Below are 27,059 nucleotides of genomic sequence, written 5' to 3'. Positions count from 1 at the left end.
GTTATCGCTATCAACTTTAAACAATTGGTTGGTTGGTCGATAGGTAATTGGATTTTATAATCTAGCGTTTATACCTTAATTTTTTAGTCTTACCATCAGCCGTAGTTAAGCACACTAAGCAAATAAATAGAGCGATACTTAGGACCTTTTTTCCTGTCACGCAGGCTTGTGTCCGCGTGCGTGTCTCACACGCAGGACAAAGGGTAAAGGAGCGGTGGAACACGTGTCGCACCACGTAGTTACATTGAAAAGTTTCGTATTTTAATGTAACCCTAAACGATAACATAGTTAGAACACCAACACCCTTGAGTGGTCAAGACTGACAAAATGGAAATCAACGTCCCTAAGAGATATCTATAGTGTTTCCAAATATGTGGGAACTCTAACCGTAACCAGTTTTGACAATTGAAATTGTCACTGTCATATATTTTCGTGTTTGATAAATATTAAAAAATGTAGTTTTTAGATAATTTACGAATAAAATGATATTTCTCCGCATTTTTCTTCGATTTAATGTTTTTGCACCACTTAACTGCGCATGTCGGCATTATTCCGCGTATATTACACCATGACAGCCGTTAAATAGCTTGTTAGCCATTTATGCCATTTAATGGCTTCCTTCAATTACAAGGCGGTGAGATATCTATACTTATCTATAATTTACAGATAGAGACCACAACCTTATTTTTTTTTTTTAGTTTATCTCCCTTACCACACCCTTCAAACCGGGACACAGCAGCGCCTAACACTGCTGTTATTAGGTAGAAATAGGTGTGGCGGTGGTGCCGCCGGAGTCGAACCACAAAGGGTTCTACCACCTTCAAATATTTGAATAAGTAGATTAGGTTTGATTATGGAAATTATCAATCATTAACTATCAGAAAGATATATTTTTAATTAAATAAATCTAATTGTATAATCGGATATTAATAGGTGATGAAAGATAAAGTAATCAGAAAAATGTTTCTATTTGATTAGCTTGCTTAGCACTCAAATTCTTAACACGGTTTCATAATCTTAAGTATGAAAATTTGATTAGTAACCTTTCGTGGATTAGTCCATTCTTTTATTTATTTCAGGGAATATACAATTTTATTTTTGATACATGACATATCATACAATTTTTTTAAAGTGCTATAAACTTTCGTGTTTCTGCTAATGTCTACATGCCACCAACAAAAGGTTTAAACGGAGTCCTATCTCGACCGATATCGAAAGATATTGTTTTCTAACATAATCGATCAAAATGTATATCTAATTAGATTTATTTAAATTAATGTGAATTTTGAATTATTTATAGTTCATAACTTTTACGATATAAGATGAAAAGATAAATGTGTAACAAATGCTCGTTCTCAAAATTGAACAATCGTGGCAAAATGTAATATATTCGCCTTGGGATTCATCAAAATTCACGTGGTTTGGGATAACAACAATTTTATCGGTGTAATATTTTCATATAATGTAATGTGTAATGTACTTTTTAAGTATTCGACCAATCGAAACATCATAGGAAACCCACCATATAAGCGAACAAATGACAGTAGACAAAGCGTTAGCGTTAGACTTAGAGCCCCCAGAGCGTTACGTGCACTTGCCACTTACACTTATCATTATCACTGTTAACTCAAACATTTCTATTGATGAACACAAAGATATTGGAACGACGGGAAGTTACGTTATCAACGTTATCACATTCATTTCGCTATAATTATGAATGTTTCGATTATGTCACTCGTGCGCGAGACTCCGTTCTAGTTGGTTGCATCGATACATCTTCATCTAGTACCGATATTTAAAGGGATGGGAATTTTAGGTGAGTTTTTATACTTATTTATATTTAAAGTAGTCACAGGTACAACACCGGAGACCATGGTTTGCAACACCAGAGGAATTGGCAATTCTTCGAGGGCTTTAAAGAAGAATTTAAACTTTTTTGAAAAGCCTATTATAAGTTTTTATCTGTCCTTTATAGATTATTTGGATTTAACCTTCTTGTATTGAATCTACTTCCCTTATCTAGTGGTGGCCTGTACTTCCTCACACTGCATAGATTGATAAAAAATAAATATTAGTGCCGAATTCAATTCGAATAGTTTCAACCCCTTAAGGCCTTTAAGGTTTTAACGACTGATAACCGGGGCAGAAGACTTATGCATTATAAGACTTGTAAGAACACTGACCTGGTAGAATTACGCGTTGACCAAGGGTCAACGGTTACCTTTAAAACCAAGTCTTCTGTCCTCGAGACTGTAGCATACATGACATAAGGCCTTTAGCGGCCATCCATCCAAGTTCCGATTACGCCCAACGATACTCTACTTGGTAGACTCGTTAGCATCTATTCACAACAATAAATATTTAGATGTCAAATAATTTAACTTATTGCAGTATTTGGTCAAAATGGGTTACGTTTTTTTTTATAATATAGGAGTAGCAGACGAGCATACAGTCCACCTGATGGTAAGTGGCTAGTGCCGCCCATGGACATCTGTAACCAGCCCCAGATAGAATTAGATATTCCTATCTGAGGTCGGCCACAGATGCGCCGGTACCCCTGAGGACTAAGCTGGAATGCCTCGGAAAAGTCTGTCTCCCTTACGGAACACAGCAGCGCCTAACACTGCAGTTATTAGGTAAAAATAGGTGTGGCGGTGGTGCCGCCGGACTCGAATCACAAAGGGTTCTACCACCTTCAATGTGTATGTGATCTACCTAAATTGTGCTTCATATCATAAAAGTAGGTATTATGGTTTTCTTAGGTGCTTATTCATTTCTCTGTTTCGTAAATTATTTAAACAATAGACTAATTACTTGCATGTTTTAATTTTTATAGTGCATTTTTTAATATTTCATAAATAAATTCGAAAGCATCACAAATCGAATGAATGTAGGTAACTCAAATGTCCGTAAATTTCTTCATTTATTTATATTGAGTGGAAATTGGTGAAAACCTTTTATGATTTAAAGCTATTGGTAGGTAACGTGTTTTAGGTACTATCACAAATTCATATAGATAAGGGTCCACGTACAAAATGCAGGTATTTTTCGGCGTTTTTCAATGATGAACCATAAAAGATTGACACTTAAATTTTCAGAATGCGCAAGGTTTACTACAAACATGCATGTAGATAGTAACTACAAAATAGAAAAATGAAAAATGCTGGTACGGAATCTTCAATGTGGGTTCAAATACTTCAAATCGCACTTGGCCATTTACCTACCCCCATCCATTCACTGGGTCAATGTTTCTACCACAAAAACCGACTTCAAACCGCAAGCATTACTTGCATGTTATTACCAATGCGTGTCAAAATGGCAATTTGCGCATTATATTCGTAATTAGTAGATGTATATCGCACGCGATCGCTCATGGGGTACGGGCCTGATTTTTTGCACTTCCGCCCCATAATAATTATCATAACGCAATTATGGAAAACAGTTTAAACGTTGAACGGAACACCTTTAGTTTTAACATAACGCCTAATTGTTGCAATTTTGTTAAAATGCGTTCAAATTCCGGAATTTGCGGTGTTGTTCCCATGTGCGAAAGTTAATAAGTCATGTTAAAACGCATTTTATGCAATGTTTTGATATTGGACATGTGCCGAGTAAAGATAAATAGACGCGAGCACGAATATGTAAATAACCTACTCGGGTATATTCGGTACTTTTCACTCTCATCTATATCCATCGACTTTTAATAAAATAGATATGCGCTAAAAAAAAATAGATAATAGTATTATACTAGTTTCTATTTCCGATCCAGATATCTATATGACGTATTAAGATAACAGAAGTATATGATTTTTTTAATCCTAGTGTAAATGCGCGTTATTTTAAGCTTATCCTTATGTATACGCGAAATCAAAAGCAAAGAAATCTCAAAATTTCCGGTTAAATCTCACATGACGTCACAGAAATAGAACCACATGATATGACTTAATCATACCGCAATGCCTATGCGTCATGGGAGCATCATTATTGTCAATTCTCCTATCTTATCATATTAGTAAAATAAACACAGAGTTAAATCGTTGATACGCCCTCTCGTGCGAGCGTCTAAATATGTCAACAACTTTACGTTTGAAGTCTGTGAATTTTACATCTGTGTCACGTTTGTTGGAAGTCACAAAAACCGACGAACGACAAAATGCGACGAGCACTTTGTCGGTTTTCGTATTATTCGAACAGAACTATTTTAATTGGTCATCACGTGACTTTTCATTTGATACCTACGTCATAATTACTCTACTATGTTTGTACCATTTTAAAAACGACTATTTTGTATATTAACGAATTTTCCGAAATTTATGGATATTTGATGGATTATAATGTTAAATCGAATAAAGATAAAATTAACGGAAAATTCAAATAATTCAAACGTTTGCAATTGAAACGAATTCAGTTAATAAAAATAAATTGTATAAACTATATATAACTATACTTGCATCCTGGCAATGACGTAAATTAATAATAAATTAAATATTAAAAGAGCTGTAATTTTGTAATACTAACTGAACTGAAAATAATAGAACAACTTAAAATTTACCTGTGAAGAGTAATTTTAGAATTGTAATTACCATTTTAAATAACTTTTCAGAGCTAGCTTACATTGCTCTTTGATGTCATAAATAAAATACATTTATTTTCATTACCATTCAATATGTAATATAACATTTATTACATTACAATGTTAACTATTAAAACATTCCATACATAATACTTTATTGCCCATAGATTATCTTTTTTATAACATGTAAAGTAGAAGGTAAACGAGCATGCAGTCCACATGATGGTAAGTGGCTGCTGTCGCATGAACATCAGTAATCAACCCCAGATAAGAGTAGATTCCTACCTAAGGTGAAATACAAACGCTTTGCTTCCCCTGAGGACTAATTTGGGACCTCGGATGTCTCCCTTATCACATCCTTCCAATCGGAACACAGCAGCTTAAGACTGCTGTTATTAGGCAGAAATAGGTGAAGCGGTGGTGCCGTCGGAGTCGAACCGCAATGGATTGTACCTAAATATTGTATTTATGTAGTAGCAATATGATATTTAATACGTATCACATTGCAGATGAACCGCGTAATTCTTATGTCTTATTCAAAAACCGGACATGTAATGGCCGACCGATTAAAGCCAACGCCATAATCAGGACGTAATTAACTTAATGCCATTAACATCGGGCACGTGTCTGACCACAGTAAGCGTTTAAAGATATATTTGGTAAGAGAACGATAGATAAAATACATTATGAACATATGAGATACCATGATAAAAAATACTTATATTGCTAGGTATTTTATTATTACTTTTAAATAAGTAATATTGTATACAAATATTCCTTCATCCTTCACGTTTAATTTAGACACGAGCTTACAAGACGTGGAACAAACTTCCTTCCAAAATATTTTCAGAGCCCTATGATATGGAACTCCTAAAAAAGTACAATAAAAAGACTTTCTCTAAAGCCTCTGGCGTTGAAGCATCCACAAGCGGTCTATTCCAAGTGTCTATTCCAGTGGCGCATTCCGGTGACCATTTTTTTCGCTGATTTATATACATTTCACAAATTGTTTGATTCTGACGACCTATTTTTTAGTAACTTATTACCAAAAAAATCTAATTACAGATCATTACTCTCACGCGATATTTTTTTCCAAATAGTTAGTCGCTTCTCGTCGACAATAAGACGATGGCATGACGTCGATTGATTTACAAGAACGTAAGGTCGGCATTAGCATTGCGGGATCAAAGCTAATAGTTTTAAATCACGACATTGATACAGGTACCGATAGCAGCCGAAACATGTTTAAGTTATTTTTTTGCCCGTTTAAATTACAAGCGGTTTAAAATTAACTTAGATGCGAGCTCTTATTGCGAGTTCTCATGAACTAATCAAGTGAGACGGTTAAAATATAAAACAATAAATTAGTGGGCCTTTTTACCACGATTTTATTAGCTTGACCTATATGTGGGTACATATGTAACGGAATGTTAGAACTCGATTTTTACCCACTTTGAACGGTCCTATTAATTTAAAACTTTGCAAAATTATGAAAAACCGATAACAATACACGATTTTAATAGTTTTGTCCCGTTCCTCATCAGAATCGTCAGACTTAACGATTTTACTTATGCGATTTTAGGGTGGTCTTTAGTTTTTACTCGTAAACTATGATTATATTTATAGGTTGGAAATTAATTTTAACGCAACTTAGTATGATTAGTGAGCTAGTACATGATCGACAGCTCATGTTACTAAACGTCGTCGATTGTCGTCAGCGATTGTTGTCAATTATCACCGCATGTCGTCTCTCATCAACAACTAATCGAGATATCAACTGACGTTTGTGTGTTTATCTACTTTTTTAGAAGGTTTATCGGACTTATTTTTTCGAAATTAAAATGTACAGATAAAAGTAATAATGCAGAGTCAGCTTTGATTTCGCATAAAACTGTGAATTTATTATTAATTGCAAAAAGACCATTTTTAATATTTTTGTCTGTCTCTACATACTGAGTTTCGATACGGCTATACCGATTTGAATGGTGCTATCGCTCTTTACCGTCCTTTACAATCACAGATACTACTTTAGACCTCATAATTTATTTTCTGTCATACATCATTTTCCAATTTCAAAACTGTATTTTCCCCTGAATTCTCTGAATTGCCACCATCCTACTACGTTTTCACTTAAAAACATAAGCTTTAATTAACATTTTTATAAAAAAAACAATAACATATAAACATTACTTGAATTATAAATTAAATTCATAAATTTATTTAACTTCCAACAATCTTCATAACTTGCGAATTGCAAAATTAAAAATAATTAATCCTTAAATAATGTATCTACAGTTAATTTAATAACTAGTAATAATTTAATATTAAGAAATAAAACCTGTTGGCGTAGAGTACAATTTTAAACCGAATGCACACTTGCACAGTACCAACACGCACGTTGCGTCGGAACTGCTAATTAAATTAATTATTTTGCATCGTTTAATTACAGTTTTTATTCGAACATATTTTTGCCATTTTATTTAATGTGTGCTCTAAATTATACGAGTTTTTAACTGGATTGTGTGAACAAAAGATAAAAATCTTTATTTTTAATCCTCTTCCAAAAAAGGAGGTTGTTAATTATATAGTATTGTATTTTTAGGTTTATATGTTAGTTACATATAAAACTAAAAATTTGCTGACCCGGCAAACTTTGTACCGCCTCAAAATCTATTTGTCAAATATATTTCATATAAAATATAGCCTATGTTACTCGTGGATAATGTAGCTTTCGAATGGTGAAAAAATTTAAAATCGGTCCAGTAGTTTTTGAGCCTATTCATTACAACCAAACAAACAAACAAAGTTTTCATCTTTATAATATTAGTGTAGAAAATGTACCTGCGTCCACGGACTATGGATATATAGAAGGAAATCAAAATAGTGGAGTCACATTTGAAATCAATAACAATATCGCTAACACTACACAGGATCGCCACAGTCGAACTGCTAAATTTCAGCTTAGATGTGTATTTATGCCGTTATTGAAATTGCATTGAAACTGCTACCAAACCGAACCGAACGCGTTATGATATCCGCTAGCAATTATGCAACAAATGAATAACGAACTGCGCTATCGTAAGCGATGCAGTTATGTCAACTACAGAAACTGCATTCTTGCAGTTGCAATCTAAATGCAGACTGTCTATGTAGACAGTAACGCGAGTTTTTTTACTGCAATAGAAGCACAAGACTTCCGGTGTTTGCATAAGTAGATATAAAATAAACGAATCATACGTCAATATTTAAATAAATTGCCTCATTTACTGCATATATGAAAGAATAAACAGACTAATTTAGTTGCTAATCGATGCGATGAGCGTACCGCGATAAGTTATTTGTCTCATCTTACCGCTTCATTGGTTTCCATCAGCATATACGAATGCTGTCAACGCTAGCCATATGTATAAATAAATAGAATAGAATACTTAGTTCTATATAAATAAATAAAAAGCAGTGATAGCCTAGTGGTTAAGAAACGCGGCCTCTCGATCGAGGGGCCCAAGGTTCAAATCTCAGGCACGCACCTCTGATTTCAAATTTATGTGCGTATTAAAATTAATTATCACTTGCTTAAACGGTGAAGGAAAACGTTGTGAGGAAACCTGCATACCTGAGAGATTTATAAAAAAAAACTTAAAGGTATGTGAAGTCTACCAACACGCACTTGACCAGCGCGGTGGACTATGGCCTAATCCTTCTCATTCGAAGAGAAGACCCGTGCCAGCAGTGGGACAGTAATGATGATGATGATACAAATAAATAAACTGAATTGTCTGTCTGTAATTTTGAAATGTTAATTAAAATATAATTTAACACTATCGATTTATTTATTACTTAGTACTTAAATAGTATTAATGTTCCGTTGCGTGTAACGGTTATTTACTTGTGCCTACAATTAGCACAAATGCAAAGAAACGAAATGACGAAAAACCTCCATAACTTTCCTATCTTCTCATAGAGGATCATGTGCTTAACGATAATTACAGTCGTACACAAAACAATACTGTCCAAACAATACTACTCTTCCCAAATAATGGAAATAAAAGTTTCCTTTCTTTTTTATTCTCAGATTACTACAACCAAGACTACCAGAAGTACACAGGCATGGGTGTGTCGGAGCCGCCGAAGGACGACTCACCCCGCACCACCCCTGAGCTGCACACGGACCAGTCGCCGTCAGAGCGGCCCTTACCGGGCTCCGCGGACAGCGACGACGCCGATGAGTTCGCGCCCAAGAGAAAGCAGAGGAGATATCGGACCACCTTCACCAGCTTCCAACTTGAAGAACTGGAGAAGGCTTTCTCCAGGACGCATTATCCTGATGTTTTTACTCGGTGAGTTCATGTTTATAAATAACATAAATTGTTTTATGTAATAATTAAATTAATTGTTTGACCTATTCATTTGGACCTATTAAAATAATTAAATTAACCACACTAAAATTACATTTAATTAAATTGTACATAATTAAAATAATTATTGGGAAAAAACACACAAAGACAATGACGGAAAAATAAATATAGTTCAGAAAGATTTAACCGCGTTGTTTTATTAAACTAATTGGCTGTAACAAGTACCTACGTAACAATAATAACCTTTTAGTAAAGCCTTTCGTAAGCCACGATTTCGGAAATCCACAATACCATGTTGGTACTTAATATATAAGTACATATTAAGTATAATTGTAATAAGTATATTTATGGATAAATATATTTAACCACTCCATTTCAAGTAACAATTACCTTTTTACACTGCAATCAATATTGCTTTTAGTCATATGTCTCTTCATTGCTATTATATTCAAGTGTTGCAATCTACATTACAGTCCACTACTATGTACCAGTGTAAACTGCAAATGAAAATGTTTAGACCCATATTCCACCTTATCAAGTAAAGTTTGGTAGAGATTGGACCTTTGAGAAAATTTCTTAAAAGGCTGGTCCAAAAATAGTCTGACTATTTTTAAAAATATTTGAAGTAACCTTTTACAAATCAAATCAAATTTATTTTGTAAAATGCTTCATATACATATTTTATCAATATAATACTATGCATTTTGTCATCACTTACGTACAAAATTATTATAAAATTACAGGATCAATTATTATTATTTAAATATAAAATAATACACACAAATATCATAATTAATAAATTAGAATAGATTATAATTATAATGTCAAGACTTTTCGTCATTTATACAAAAGTAAAATTTCTATTTAATAAAACTTTAATATTACATACTGAATAAATTAATCATTTTATGTCAATTACTATAAAAAGTAATAATCAAATGATAATACAGTTTTTTATAGATAGGATAGTTCAAATAGTTAGTAAGAAACGTAATATAACAGATTAGTATCATTCAAACTCCATTGACAAATTCTTATCAAGCATTTGAATGAATTCGAAACGTTCTATCAGTAACACTTAGGTATACATGCCAGATAATCGATAAATATGATTATGTAGTATTTCGATAATTTCTATTTTAGTATAAAATAATAGGATTAGTTTGATAACGTCCAATTTCCGGCTTAAGCCGATAAGAGCCCAAAAATATCAAAAACTAACAAATAAATTTTACCTTTATGTTGTAACTAGCTGACCCAGCAAACTTTGTACCGCCTCAAAATCTATTTATCACATATATTTCATATAAAATATAGGCTATGTTACTTGTGTATAATGTAGCTTTCGAATGGTGAAAGAATTTTTAAAATCGGGCCAGTAGTTTTGGAGCCTATTCATTACAGCCAAACAAACAAACAAAGTTTTCTTTTTTATAATATTAGTGTAGATATAATAGTTACATCAATTACATTGATAATGTTATACATGTTTATAGCATTGTCGAAAGGAAACCGACGGAAATATTTCAAATTTTTCAGATAACTGATATCGACGTATGACGTAAACGTGATTTGTGCGATTAATTTAGATTTCTAAAGTTGCAACGTTATGTATAGTGCTTTGTGCAATATTATTTATGTATATTACTTCCAAAACTAAATTGTGGAATCAAATATAACTGCTTTAATCGAGATATACTTATTAGATTACTTAATACATATGCGTTTCGCTCACGGTTCAGTTCAATTCATACCTCCCATTCTATAGACTCAATTAGTACCTAGAATACCTACGTTCAATGATTTTATAAATTTATATAAAGATTATTTTATTATTGATTTATGGCAGTCGTTAACGTTAGATAAACTTTATGGCACACCTCCAATAAAGCCATTTTTATACACAGTGGTGGTAATATAAACGAGTACATAATATAAATAAACATACCAGTTGAAGTAAAGCGAAACTAAACTGATCTAAAGTTCAATGACCCCTGTCCATATGATCGGGGTAAATAAATCTGCTCAATGCCGAATTAAACACACTGTAAAACACATGAATTATTTATAAATATATTTTATAATAAGTAATAATGACTTGTTACATAATATGCAACAGTTTTTAGATGAAACAGTTTCATTTGTAAGAGAGAAAATACATAAATCTATGAATCGAGTAATTAAAACAAAATTTTATTTTGTATAAAATTACACATAATTCTGGATCTCATTTGAATTTGCCTTTAAATATGAACACATTAATTAACAGTATCTGTTTAATTAAGGAACCTACCTGCATGTTACTTCGATATGGTGATAAATAACGCAAATCCAATTCTTTGTTTCAGGGAAGAGCTTGCGATGAAAATTGGCTTGACAGAAGCAAGGATACAGGTAATTATTACTATATTTTATTAGTTATTATTTATATTGCACCTGTAACCATCCAGCTTACCATCAGGTGAACTGCGCGCTTCTAGAAACTTCTATAATATTAAAAAAAAATGGAGTCTTGACGTTCGATCTGCATAGGAGTTTGTCATGAAAACATAAAGTGGAAACGTCCATAACCACCTAACTAGGTACCTAATAACTAATAAATTCAAAGCCACCGCCTTTTTGCTACATAATTATAAAGGGTCTAACACCAATAATAACATGCATCAATTACTATAAAGTGTTTTTAAAAGGAAAAATAAAACGAAACCATCGTAGTTATGTGCAATTCTCTTCAATTACTGATTATACAGTGTCAAGATTTATGGATACTGTTCACTTATAAATTATACTGTAAACTGTACGCACTTCATAATAAAAATATAATCCCTATTAATATGCAAAAAATATGACTGGACTGAATTATTTAATGAACAATAATATTTATGATTGTGCAATTTTCAAATTGTGTTTAGGAATATTATTATAATGGTGTGTTCTTGTTTGAAAACTGGTAAAAACATGAGTTACGTTGAGTCGTATATACCTAACTTATTCCAACGAAGCTCTCAGGTTAGAACGAAACTTTGTGCTTAGGTTCAGATAGCTGTAATTTTGAATTTTTATATCAGCGACTTTTTCCTTATTCAAAGGTCGTCCTAGTGACGTCCAGGTATTTAAAGTGTCAATATTAACCCCGGGCACAAAGTAGAGTTACAAAAATCGATCGTAAAGTTACACATACTCGTACATTTTCAAAAAGACAATGTTTCTTTTTTATATACCTAATAACTATGTGATGTTTTAAGCTTTTGTCCAGTTATTAAATGGCAGTTTATGGTGGATACCTTACATAACACAAACCTATGTATAGGGCACCTTTTGTGACTTGCATGTAAAATAAAACATGAAAAATAATTCAGACCTATCCACTTGGACTAGAGCCAGCCATCGTCCTGCAGTATTGTAGCACTATCTACTATCAATCCAACTTATTACAACCTAATTACCACATATAAAGGTCGAAACACATTCACAACACCTTTAAAGACAACCAAATTACCAGTAATGCGCCCTGCGCCACAAGTGCCTGTTTCGTACAATACTCGACGATAAAACTGGCAACCTTTAATCAGTTCACACCGAGCGAAATGACACGTTTTATACAAGGAATATAGTTGATCGATTCGGAGTTGGCAATAGTAATGGGCACGCCCTACAGACAAAATATAACTTGTGAGGTGTAATTGGATTGTATTTATTTGAAAAACTTTATTTTGATTGTTATTACTGGAATAACGTGATTGACACATCTTTATTTATTGTAATAGAGCTTAGGAAATGAACCCATGACATAATATTATGTTCGTTGATCTTTATATTATTTCGTATTTTATAACAATAACATTATGTACAGGAAACAATGACATATTTTATAGACAAATCTAAAAATAGTGACGTTTTTAGATTACCTAAATACGCGTCTAATTTCGCGGGGATTATAATCGTCGCGGAAAATAATCGTCTTAAAATAGAATTAACAAAGGCTAATTATCTATGTATTTAAAGATACCAAGGTATTAATTTGAAAATAAGATTACATTAATGACGCGTCATTAAATTAATTATTTTAAATAGGATTAAGAAATTTAGCCTGAAAATATGTGTTAAGACGAATTATACATTTTTGATAATTCGTTTTATAAGGATAAATGAAAATCACACTGGATTTTTTTTGATAGGTTATCGATTTATTGCAATTTGGGCATCGCTAAGTAACCACTTGCCGAAGGATGAAGTTCCATCCACACCAACTGGACCCGTGGCGGTCCTCCACGGTGGTGTGGAATGAACTCCTCCTGAGGTATTCCCAGAGCGCTATGACATGGGGCTCTTCAAAAAAGGTGCAAAAAGAGCTCTCCTTCAAAGCCGACGATGCATTGGCGACTCCACTGGTGTTGCAAATGCGTCGACGTCGACGTCGACCGTCATAGGCGACGTTGATTACTTTCCATCAGATAGCCAGTCTGCTTTATCGCTAGGCTCAAATTAAAAAAAAATAAATAAAAAAAAACAGCGAATGCATTGTGTGATTGCAAAATTATTTTATGTGTTTATTTTTTAATAAGTAGATCAAGCTAGGTACAGGCCAATCTTTGATAGTAATTCTGAATTAATGGAGAGTAATTTATGGAGGGTTCTATTTACGTTGGAAACTCAATCAAGATAATCTCTAAAATAAAGTCAAAAACTACAAATAACAATTCAAAAACAGTACCTTATAACGCGAAAATCCAGTTAAATTACAGCCTAATATTATAATTTTGTTTAGTTCTATAAATTTTGTTTAAACCCAATTTAATTTCCACACATATTAATATGAAAATTTTAAATATCAAAACAAGGTGCCAAAGAATTAAGCCAAAATTACACGACGTAGTCGGCTAAGTCATCATGTTCAGCATACACATTAATTTATTGAAAGTATTGATTTATGATTCCTGAAATATGGTATTTTATTTATTTATGAATACCTTTGACAACAGTCAATCGTCAAAATGTCATTTTAGAACTTTTTCGAGTCATTAATTTAGCCATTATCCAATTAGCCATTAGACTTCATCACTGTAACGCACCCATTGTTACTATTTCCCTTATTAATTAGTCAAATTAGGAAACTTCCTATATTAAAATTGTTTTGTCGGAAACCAAATCCGATTCGCGTGAACAAACTACGTAATGAGGATTTTTTGCGTAACCATATAAAATTTATTCACAATTGATATTGGTAGAACATAATCGCGTATGAAAAACGCGTGGATTAAAGAAATTTATTGAAGAAAATTTCCAATGAAAACGATTTGAAATAAATACTAAGACTTTCTAATGAGATCTTGGAGAGTACTATAAAAAAATCTAAAGTGATAATAAAATATTGTATAACATTTACAGACCAATGAACAATTTAACGAAACAGTATTTCTAATAAAATATTACAAATTTGTGGAGTAATAAAATATTAGGAAATTTTGAAGGTGGTAGAACCCTTTGCGGTTCGACTCCGGCGGCACCACCGCCACACCTATTTCTGCCTCATAGCTCCAGTTTTGAGCTATGCTGTGTTCTGGTTTGAAGGGTATGGTAAGGGAGACATACTTTTCCGAGGCGTTCCAGCTTAGTCCTCAGGGGTAGCGGAGCATCTGTGGCCGACCTCAGGTAGGAATGTCTAATACTATCTGGGGTTGATTGCATATGCCCAAAGGCGGTAGTAGCCTCTTACCATCAGGTGGACTACATGCTCGTCTGCTACTCCTATATTATAAAAATAAAGTAAAAATTAAACCAGATCACACTAAACTCAAATTAACGAATGATTTATTACTGAATGTGTTTTAATTTAAGAGCTTCAATTTTAATCGGTTAGATATACTTTTTAATTTTGGTAAAAAATACTTTAATTGTAGCCATTATCACCACATTAGAAACAAAACTCATCTTTCTAAAGCACAAGTCTCCCAAATTAAGGGATTTAGTTCTACTACGCTAGTATGCACCCTATTGGTAGACTTCACAAAGTTAGTGTAGGTACATATTGGACTATCAATTTTATAATTTTCATGACCATCTTTTGTGTACATCCTCACTTGACAATCATTGAAATTACGTTAAATTTACAAAAAAATATATCACCTTTAATACTAATGGTAGGCGGGATATCATTGATAGTCGACCACAGAGCTAGAAACAATGTAGATGACTACAACGATAAATACGTAGTGTGACGTAACTCCAGCTGAGCAATAAATAATTAATTATATATACCATCATTCCTTTTGCAAATTATGCACAAGCTAATTGTCTAAGTGGTAGTATTTGGAATAAATTAAATTTAATTTGGACTCAATGCCACCTGGATTCGAATACATTGTATGCCTAAGAAATGATAGCCTAGTGGTTTCTCATACGGCTTCTCAAATGGAGCGTCCTAGCTTCGATTCCCAGCCCAGTACGTAATATATTTTAATGATTACTTACTTTTACAGTGAAGGAAAATATGTGGAGAAACAGATGTTCCTAAAATAAAAACAGGTCAAATAAAAAATACATAAATAATAAAATAATAGAAATTTTCCCAAACTCTCGTTTGAAATCTCTCGTGGCCAATGTTTTGGGACAATTGTGGTGAATTTTAACCTATACGTCTCTCTGAGTGGAAACCCGTGCCCAGCAGTGGGACACAATTTGAGTTACCTTCTCCAAGTGCACAGTAACATTCAGCGCTTCACGACAACCGATCTTTTAATAACACGGAATGGAACCCGCACTCGGTCATTTGTTGCCACACTTATTGTGCACAATCGATGCAATTACACGAATACAAATTAGTCGTACGATAAAGCAATAACCCGCACTTAGGCTAGGGTTGCCACAAATTATAAAAATATTATTATATTTTAGCGAGTATTTAAAATGTATAGTATAGTAGTAGTAAAATGTATGCTATACGATTATACTAAAATTACGATGTATACTATACTTAAGATTATACATAAAAATGTAAGATTTTGTCGTCAGTAACTACTAAAATATAATGTACCTAACGGTCGTTAAAAAAATAGCTGTCAGCAGTTTAGTGTTGACTGTGTTCTGGGGCCTACCACCATCTTTTAAAAACCATCATAGTGCAGGAAAGTTTTATTTCAATATTTCATCAACATCATTTTGTTTCGTACCACGACCTCCTTAAAACAGGTTGTGGTAAGAAATTTCAATGTATGATTAAATTAATATTGTTTTAAGAGATGGTAGTAACCCCCCTGGTTTGAAAATTCTGGAGATTTATCTTTTCGAACGGTTCCATCTTAGGCACATAAGTTGCAACGCATAAGCCAACCTCAGGCAGATTTAACTAATTTGGGTTTGATTAATGCATGTAACGGCGATGGGAAGGAGTGACCAGTTAACAGTGAACTGAACGGTTTGCTTCTTCTAAGTACATAAAAGTATATTTAGTTTACGACGACCTTAAGACCAGAATTCATATGAAAATAAATTATTCTGCGGTCCTATCTCATTGCAGAGACATAATACAAAATGTGACAGCCCTAAGCTCATCTATTCTTGGCATTAAACTTCAGGTTTCTACGAATTGCGCTATGCAGGTGTTGTGGATACATTTTAATAAAACCTACTGGTCTGTTGTAGATCGAATCGATAATTGTTGTATTGTTAAAAGAGGAAGTTAGAAAATTTATGGTCAAAGGAACAACAAACGCTATAATTCAATACACATACATTATTGTGAATTACAATACAATGTTTTATTTTAAGGCATGGGTCGGATCGTGAGCGAGATATATGCGATGAACGAACTTACTTTACTTTATTTATACTAAAAATATATGGTCTGTATGGTGGTACAAAACTAAAAAATATAAGGTCGGACTTTGGAAAAAAAAATATTAAAAATATGGTTTGTATAGGCATCCACATCAGCGTCACCTACTGGGTGCAACTATACATAAGAACTAGCGGCTCCATAAGCACAAACAAATCATAAGTTCAATCAAACCGCTTAGGAGCAAAATTATTACGAACACACGCACATCAGAATTTTGTATAAGTGCATCCATTTAATCTTTTTTAAATATTTTAAATCTATACTAATACTATAAAGAGGAAAACTTTGTTTGTTTGAGTGTAATGAATAGGCTCAAAAACTATTCACCGATTTAAAAAATCTTTCACCATTCGAAATCTATATTATCCACGAGTAACATAGTCTATATTTTATATGAAATATATTTGATAAATAGATTTTGAGGCGGTACAAAGTTTGCCGTGTCAGCTAGTATAGAATAAGGAAAAAAGAAGTCAATTATGCAAATTACTCGTAGGTAAATATATGATTAATATTATAATCGCTGTCACACAAAACCCACTTCATTTTCCTTTTAAACCGTTAATTGGAAAATAAAATGAAACGGGTAAAATACATATTTGCTAGTTGGAGAAAACCAATAAATACATCGTTAAACGTTTGGAATTTCTGCGTAATAAATTTAGAGGAAAACTAAGGTTAACCCGTTTGCCATTAATATTGGGACCCCTTTTAATTTTATTTCACTTTTCTCATTTGTTAGTATAATACCTATAGTAATACTAATTTAATCAAAAAATTGCGACAAATAGTAAAAGTATCGTTTTTTAACTTGTTATAGGTATCAGTCGGTATGCACTCGTAATTATACTGAATTTCTGAAATTCTGAAATTTAATATATAATTATACTGAATTTCTAAACAGTATAACTATACGGCTGAACTATACTGTTCTAAAAACTTATTACAGATAATCTAAACTATATAAACCAATTGTTAGCATTTACATCTTCATAAATGTTAAGGATAATTTGCATAAAATGTTCTCCACTATTCACCACAATACAGGAAATGAAGAAATAATTTTAATAATCAATAATTTGTAGGAAGGAAATTGCGAATAAACCTCATAGTTATATATCTATGTACACAATTGAAATAATTCGTAGTATAAAACATGTCTTATTATTTACAAAAGAAACAATTCGAATTATTCAAAAGATAACTATTTTTAGCCCTTATTTAGCCACTTTGTCTCAGTGCTATAAACCATAGTTATTACCGACTCCTAAGCTGAAGTTATAATTCTTCAAAGGACAGTGTAATTGAAAGTTTAATAGCTCGAAGATAAAGTTAAACAACAATTTGCTAGAATGCAACACCATTGTGGGACATGCGAACAACACTTTAGTTTATTACCCATATTAGCATTTGTTATTACTTTATGTATCGACTTTGTAAAGTTAAAGGTGAGGTTTCACTGTCGATAAGTGCGCGATGAAATAGAGAATTTTAACGTTCCATAGTATGTTTTATAATTCAAATTTCTGCATAGTAACTGAACGGTTAATGGCTTAGATATTAGGTTAAAGTAGTAAAAAAACTTTTTTGTAGTAAAAAACCAAAGTAGGTAGGTACTCTACCGAAGTAATCCTCTGAGGTAGCAAGTCAATCATATTTACAGTTAATTTACATGTATAGTCTCTGAGCAGTGACCACTTCCCATTAGACATATTACTTATTATTTTTATCTTATTTTGAAATCCAGACACATAAACAATAAAACGTAAGAAGTTATCAGTATGTTCTCAAGAAATTAACTTTAAAACTTATTCCAGTAAAGAATAAAATCCACAATGGCAGCTTGCTTACACGTTTAATAACACTATTTTAAATACAATCTTTAGTGAAACAAGTTTTATGGGATATCGCAGTATCGCGCGCAGTAAGACAAGTCCGTATATAATCAACATTAAACTGAATTTTTCATATTTCGTAACATTGATACTTATGCCTCACTAAATATGTATGACCATTCGTTTTCGCATGCGTTGTAAATTGAATCAATTAGCGGGTTATTGCAACTAATTAATTTATTCTATTCGCAAGGACTAAAACGGAAAATGAAATTATTAGTTATTAGTTAAGAACTTCCATTCATGCGACGATAGGAATTTGCATTTTACATCAGTCATACATTTACGTATGGACAGATGCCGCCAAATAAACGCAAAAAGGGTACCTACTCACATACTTAAATGCCTATACAAGAAGTATAACTTCTTACCTAAGAAGTTACACTTCTTTTGTAATTTATAAGTTATGGAGTTAATCATAGATTAGTAAAGATACTTCGCCGCCTTGAACTTGAATAAAGCCACAAACAGCTTATTTGTAAGTTCTTTTTTTGAATTCTTGACAAATAAAACATTTTTAGAGAAAAAATACGAATAAATAACTAATACTGCGTAATTTATATAATAAATAAATAATTATTTCAAATTATAAAAAAAAATGTTTAAATTATATTTTTTGTATATATTGTATATATTTTTTTAGTTTGTAAATAGATAGATAGATTATAAATAATTATGTTATTTAATATGAAATGTAATTACACACTTAATTCATATAATATCTATTCCTATTATTTCAAATAAATAAATAAATAATTATTTAAATTTTAGGGACATTTTAGCACGAAGCCGTAGCAAAACTTTTGTACGCAACTATTTCAATTGTCAAAACTGGTTACGTTTTCTTGTTAAGAGTGAGTCATCTATACTAATCTATGGAGTTAATTATATATTTTTTATTTGTGCTAACAAAGCAAACGGGCAAAAGACGAATTTGTTTACATAAGCGAGCGAAATCCCAAACTAAAATAAAATCTGATCTGTTTCGAGTAGAAACGAATCGGCGGCGGACGGAAGCGCCGCCATTTTCGATTACATCGTTCATGGAAACCAGATTATGTGCGCCTAAATTATATTGTCCGTAATAAAATAAATAAATTATAAATTAAAGAAATCTTAGTTTTAAGCATAATTAATATAATGTAATTTAAAACTGCTATTAAAATTTTATAGCCTAACAAATGTGTTATCTATTCGCTATGACGTCATGCATCCATAAATCCATGTTCGGTTTTTAAATAAAACTGCCAATGTCAATCAAACGCACATAATTTCCAGCCACAGATATTTTATAGCTTCTTTTAATTATAATTTATTCTTAAGCATCTATTTCTTATAAATTTTAGGATATAATTATACGATTGATGACAACAGATTGTTTTAATTAGTGTGTTTTTTTTTCAATTAATTAAAATCCTAATTTCGTTGAAGCAGTTAGGTAATATAAATAAATCCAATGTAGACATTTTATTTATTATTATTTATACTATATTATATATATTATATATTTTACCATTTCTCTTAAAACCTCCTTAGAATTATACATACGAGTACTTTATGACTTTTCTCATCCGCATCCTCAGACAATACATATTTGATGTTTTTTTGAGGATAAATCCCATAAATCGACAACAGAAATCGTTATCGAGCGACATTTTAGGTGCCCTTCCCAAGACGTCATTACCTTAATGCGCTACTCTGCCGCTATTACCCCGCACCAGATCGACCGTCTTTTTGCCGCCATACTTGCCATTCCGCCGACGTGTTTGCCTCCAATTACAACATTTATAAATTCGAGAGCCGCACCGTATGAAGTCATATTTTTAATACGAATTGTAAACTTAATACATCGGGCACGCAGCCACGATTTTAAACTTTATAACCACAGACCTAAGTTCAAAATGACCCAACAAAATCACCAGTTAAATGGTCCCACAGCATCAGTTAAACTCCATCGACATTTACAGAAACGTGGTTGAAAATTTTTTACACGGTTGCATTTATCATAAGTGAATTAATTTAAATTACCATAAAAATATCAGTTTACATAATGATAGCAGTTTCGTAAAGTTTTTTATTAGTCATAAATATGTAAGTTTATTAATGTTGGGCGAATATAGCTTATAAATCAATCAATATAATTTTCCTGCGACCTCAAGGTTGGTTTTGTGAGGCTACCTCGCGTCTGTTTCGTAATGCGTGTCAAAAAATATTTTACACACGCGTTTGCGATTCAAATATAAATCCATTCTTTTGTCCAGTATTAAATCCAATTTGGGAATTATTTATGAGTATAGACAAGTAGATAAGTTTATAGAAGTAATTTTGAAAAGTCCATTGTTACGCCATTATGCTTTTATATAAGAAAAATATCACAAACCTGTATTGGATATATAGATCTGTGAAAAATATCATTATTATCTGTAATAAATAACACTTAGGTATTAATTTCATTTTATACAAGAGGCTAAGTGTGTCATGATATACCTACATACATAGGTTCCGTAATCGGGTTGAATTACTTTATCGACAGTAAAATAGGATTTTATAGATTAAAGAAACTGGGAAAGAAACACTGTGTAATTCTTTGCATTAGCATTGTCTCGTATGATGCAGGGATCCTTGTATTTTACAGACATTCGAATTCTGGGTTTATATTTATCCCTCCTATGCGTTTATGGCCACCAATACAGTGAAAATACGACGATATGAGCACTCGTATAGAAAGCTCCTTTTCTAAATTCATTTATTAGGACTATTTTGTTATAATCCTCTTACAAAAACCACGAAAGTTAGGCCACAAAGGCTATTTAAAAGTAAAACATAAATATGCATTAAGGAACCAATCAATCGCCGGGGGGTTTCCTGCCATAAAATATTGAAATGTGCCGTTTTTGTGGCACCGTGCCAATAACGAAATTGCAAAACATGCATAATTGATGTGTTTTTAAAATCTTTAGGACTTGACACTATGTTTCATGGTAATGGACGAACTAAAAAGGCAACTTTTGTTTATCTGTTTATGCTATTCTAACTTATTATAATTTATTGTGCAGAATTTATGAAATTGAATTACAAAGTTAAGTACCTATCGCACCTATTTCTACCTAATAACAGCAGTGTTAAGCGCTGCTGTGTTCCGGTTTGAAGGGTGTGGTAAGGGAGACAGACTTTTCCGAGGCGTTCCAGCTTAGTCCTCAGGGGTAGCGCATCTGTGGCCAACCTCAGGTAGGAATATCTAATCCTATCTGGGGTTGATTACAGATGTCCATGGGCGGCAGTAGCCACTTACCACCAGGTGGACTGCATGCTCGTCTGCTACTCTTATATTATAAAAAAAAAGTTAAGTAATGTAATAACTACATGTACGATAATGGTACGCTCTCAATAGGAGGTAATAAATATTTTTATCTTTTTAACCCAGTCTTAAGAATATCATATCATCGTTTATGGTTTTACTTAATACTTACTTTAAACTTTACCCATCATGACGTCATTTAGGTTTAATACTTATTTACGTATATGGTAACACCGCCGACCACTTCTAGTTTCGATATAAAAACGTGTTTTAATACTTAAAAATAAAATTGCAATACTTATTTGCCTGTTTTTTGTATAGTAGATCGTCGTGTCCTATAATCTTAGAAAGTACCTATTGTGAATATAAATAAGGCCTCTTTTTGCATCATCTTTTTAATTTTTTAAAGCCTATTGGTCTATGATATGACAACACTTTATGTAAAATATTCTGGCACTGCACTTTCAGCCAAAGGTTTTAAGACAACAATTTACCCTTAAAAGAGATCCTAACTTAATAATATTTTTTGCAGGTCTGGTTCCAAAACCGTCGCGCGAAATGGCGGAAGCAGGAGAAGGTGGGACCCCAAGCACACCCCTACAACCCCTACCTTGGGGCCGCTGGGGGCGCTCCCCCGCCGTCCGTAGTCGCATCCATGCCCAATCCTTTCTCACAACTGGGCTTCGGATTCAGAAAGCCCTTTGATACCAATGCGCTGGCTTCATTTAGGTGAGTTGCAAAATGTTGTTAAAATTCTCCGAAGTTTGACTGTACCGGTACTATCCACCGAACACGATACATCTAAATATGTCTAATTCACTTTAATTGAAGCTTTAGAATGTTTAATATCAAAGAAGATATCTAGAAGACAAAAGATGTCTACTTATATAATGTAGATTGTTTTATAATGTAGTACTCGGCTCAGGATAGTAATCGAATACTAAAACACTGACCACCGTGTTGCTCCACTGGAAACATAACATAGATTAAACATATGCATACTTTATTTTGTAAACCTACTCACTGTCATATTACTGGTCTCATTACATAATGCTTGGCCGAAATAGCAATAGAACAGTATAAATGAAAAATCAAATGTGCCTTTAAATTCTAACAATGTCATTCCTTCAACAGGTATGGCGGTAGCCCGTTGGGGGCGCAGTATCTCGGAGCGCCGCTATCCCGGCCGCCATTATTCAACCCCCCAATGTACTCAACCGCACCCCCATTCCACACGCTGCTCGCGGGGCTCGCGGCGCCCCCGCAGCAGTCCCCCGACCCCCCACCAGTGTCGCCCCCGATCTCCCCGGGGAGCGAGTCTCCCCCCAACCCCCAGGGACCAGAAGTGGAACGACGAAGCTCCAGCATAGCAGCGCTAAGAATGGCCGCAAGAGAACACGAGCTGAGACTAGAGATGCTAAGACAAAGACACCACACCGACCTTATCAGTTGAGCTTCGTAGTTGATACTCTAGAAAAATGAGTGGTTTATTCAATTGTACGGTAGTAGGAAATTGGTATTACTGAAGTATTTAATGTTTCGTCAAAGAAATATTCGTTGTTTAAAATTTTATTGTTATCTTCTGTGTATTACGATAACTCATGTACATTATTATAATGTTGCTAATACTACATAAAATGAATAGTAAAAAAGAAATCTAACAATTAGACTCAATTTTCTAAAAGTAATATATGCCTTAAATACAATAAAGTATATTTAAAAAATGATTTATTGTTACGACTTATAATAATATAATCGTTTACAACTAAATGTAAACTCGGCTCCAAAAGTGTTATCGCATTAAGTTAATTTCCTTTTGTACTTTGAAGGGGTTATTTTAAAGTAAAATTATCAGTATTTTATATTTCGAACCTATATCTTAATTACATTTAAACAAAGATTTGTTGGCAAATGTTGCCTTGTAAGATAACTATATAAAATATATGTAATTAGATTATTAAAGTATAATAGTTTAGTATTGTGTAGTTAGGTCGATGCTATCCGTCCGTAGTAGGCCTTATTGTTATTTATTATAGCCTTAAGGAATATTATGTATATTCGTTTTGAATCTAAGACATGATTATACAATTATACATTGTATATTGACAAATACAAGGTTACGTGCCTTACCTAACCACAGTAATATTTATTTAAAGACATGTAATAATAATGATAACGACATCCTATAACTTTGCTGACAATAAAATATTTTTTGTTAAATTGTATATACAAATTATATTATTATTCTAACAAATCTTGACAAGGATTTTTTGTGGCCTTATTTATAAAAAAATAATGATTGGCTCGTACTCGATATAATGCCAGTGAGCAATATTTTGCTATAGTAATTTGCAAGTTTGTATTCTGTACAATTATAATTACAGTCAAATTATATGTTAACGTTCAACAAAAATAATATGTTATGATGCAAGCTTTCCATGATAATCTTTTCTGCCTTATCTGTGTTTATAACAATTTAAAATATTTTATACATAACTAAAATACTGACATATAATTGGACAGCACTAAAAATAGATAATGTCAATAATTTGCTCTCGAACTTTTAATATTATTACAATCCATGGATTTTATCAGTGGTATGAAAGTGGCCAATGTTCGTGACTAATAACATTTTATTCGACAGCAACATAAGTCACTTGTCAGATTGTTTAATAGTCTAAAACCTCATACATAATGCAGTGGACTGTAGATACGAGTAGCTTTAGTGCTGGTGGAATTGTTAACAAGTGAATAACGTAATTGACATTACATTGACAAATAATACTTTTGACAAATGTTAAATTTGTTCTATTTTTTACAATTTGCGGGCAAAATATAAATAGTTAATATTGACAATAGTATTGTATATGTGTATGTATATGTAGGAACATCTAATTTGTATGAAAATTAAAATGACATGTTTTTTGTGCAATTTACGTGTTTGACTGTACCGCACGTAATTTATTTTATGTATTTAAAAACATCGTTCAACCCGTCGTAAAATTAATTAATTGATTAATGATGTTTTAAAATTTTAAGTGTAAAAACCGAACTTAATTGTTTTTTGGAAGAAAAATAATCGGCTTGCTTACTTTTTATAGTTTAATGGCTTCAAATTATTATTTATGATTTACTTTTGTTATAAAAAGCTTTTTACATGGTTGTACCAAAGAAATAATTACAAAAACAACATAAATCATCGTTCTTTGCTTGTACAACTTGTTAATTTAAATTGAATTCGTAAAGGATCATGTATAATAAATGTATAAAACCTTTTAATGCTTTTATTTTTCTACACACACCATTTACCTACATTATTATATTACAAAGAGAGTTTCTTTCAAATATTTCTTTTCAGTACCAATACTACAGACGTATGTATCTCCGACTATCTCCCTAAAATGCCTTCATAGTAAGACACACTTATCCTAAATTACCTATTATGAATAAGTTATACCTAATAACGAAAACTGAGTCACCAACCTATACTACCTATAGGAATTCCCTATAGGTAGTATAGGTTGGCGTGTCAGTTGGCATCCATAAGACAGTGATCGACAAAATTTATCAGTATGGCCATCCGCGTCTTTACATAGTTCTTGGACTATGTCACCCTAATAAAGTAAAGTTGTGTAACTTTATTAACCTCATCGAATATACTCGTATAATCGCTAAGTGCTTTGTTAAAAACAATAACAATAATCTTTAGGTACGTTTTTATTATACCATATTAATTATTAAGTAATTAGTTAATAGATACCCATTATGCTAGATAATGTAGATAAACACACAAAAAGACAAATACAAAAACATTTTGATTTCATTGCCTGGCAGCAAACCCAGAATCCTCTTGTAGACCGGTATGATAACCGCGGCAATACGCGTCGATTAATAACGCTGAAACTCTAAAAATAATGAGAGAGAAACGTACACAAACTAATTAATGAACGCAGTTAAAACAAAATTAGCACGAGCTTATTCAATTCCGACGCAAGCAAAGGAACCAAAACGAACTAATCCAATTCAACTTTCAACGGGAGAAACCATTCATCACGGCCGTTTTGAAAAATATGACAGCTAACTGTTGGGAGCCGTCTCCAGCCCTCATCCATCATTCACGAAACAATACTGCAACGACACTCATTAATAACATTATCGTCTAATTAAAGTGTTATACCAATGGGAAATTCAATTATGGAGGCAACGTGGGAAGAGCGTAGGCCCGATTGGTTTCAAAAGAGCTATTAATCTGAAATTCAATTATAATGTTGCTTCAAGTAACGATTGCTGGGCCGCTGACGTGTATCGATGGTACTCTCGTGCTCTATTGTTCTGCGCTTGATGTCAATGAAGATTAACTTTTATTTTGAAGATCTTGAAAGCAGTTACGTAATGATAGTGGTAGTAACTGGGCCTCACAACCGGGGGACCAAGGTATAGACCCTAGACTTAACGAAGGAAGATCTTGAAAGCATCTTTCAGATATTTTAAATAGCAAACAAGTAACCAGTCCATCAATAATGTCAACAAGTCACTACGTCACCAAATTCCAAACATGAAACAATTCTAATCATGCCATACCTAATCGCAGACGAAGTTTAATGTAAGCTCAAAATGAGCTTTACTTCAAAGCCAGCAATGCAATAACAACTAGTCTACTGTTGCAAATACCCAGGCCACTATTGCTAAAATAGATCGTTAAACTATCTCTATTTTTATGAATGATGCATAAAAAATGCTTACCGCACCCTTCATAAGGAGGAGAATTTATCTCCCCATCCAAACATTGATTATGAATTCAAATACTTTTTGCTCTTAATGAAATGCTTAAATGTATGTACTACCGACTATCATCACTGGAGTAACATTACAGATTTTGTACCAAGCTTCACCCAATCATGGTGTGAGAACCTTGCCCCAACTTTGGGATAAAAAATTTCATAGCCTTTATAATAAGGATGTTCGCGAATAATTCACTATATGCAAAGATTAAAATAATGCAGTTTTAAGTCTTTAATCATCGTTGGTGTTCTACAAAATGAAATAAGTAGCTTTACAGGATTAAAAACTCGTTAAAATCCGTTTAGTTGGTGGGAGGCGT

At 32.7% G+C, this 27,059-nt stretch overlaps 1 protein-coding gene across 1 annotated transcript in view; it reads left to right on the top strand.

Annotated features, from left to right (window-relative positions):
- The window catches only part of LOC140748329 (homeobox protein aristaless), a 93,146-nt gene extending 68,794 nt beyond the window's left edge, over window positions 1–24,352 (top strand). Inside the window, exons 2-5 of the mRNA XM_073081171.1 lie at window positions 8,646–8,910; window positions 11,277–11,322; window positions 22,491–22,687; window positions 23,093–24,352. Of these exons, the coding sequence (XP_072937272.1) occupies window positions 8,646–8,910; window positions 11,277–11,322; window positions 22,491–22,687; window positions 23,093–23,411 (827 nt within the window). The 3' untranslated portion in view covers window positions 23,412–24,352. The remainder of the gene's footprint in view (window positions 1–8,645; window positions 8,911–11,276; window positions 11,323–22,490; window positions 22,688–23,092) is intronic.
- The last annotated feature ends 2,707 nt before the right edge of the window (window positions 24,353–27,059 follow it).

Source organism: Epargyreus clarus, unplaced genomic scaffold, assembly GCF_041222505.1.
Source record: "Epargyreus clarus isolate Ecla_fem2 unplaced genomic scaffold, WU_Ecla_fem_2.2 ptg000015l, whole genome shotgun sequence".
NCBI classification, from domain to species: domain Eukaryota; kingdom Metazoa; phylum Arthropoda; class Insecta; order Lepidoptera; family Hesperiidae; genus Epargyreus; species Epargyreus clarus.
The sequence above is the reverse complement of the archived record's forward strand: the minus strand, read 5'-3'. Positions and strand labels throughout refer to the sequence as shown.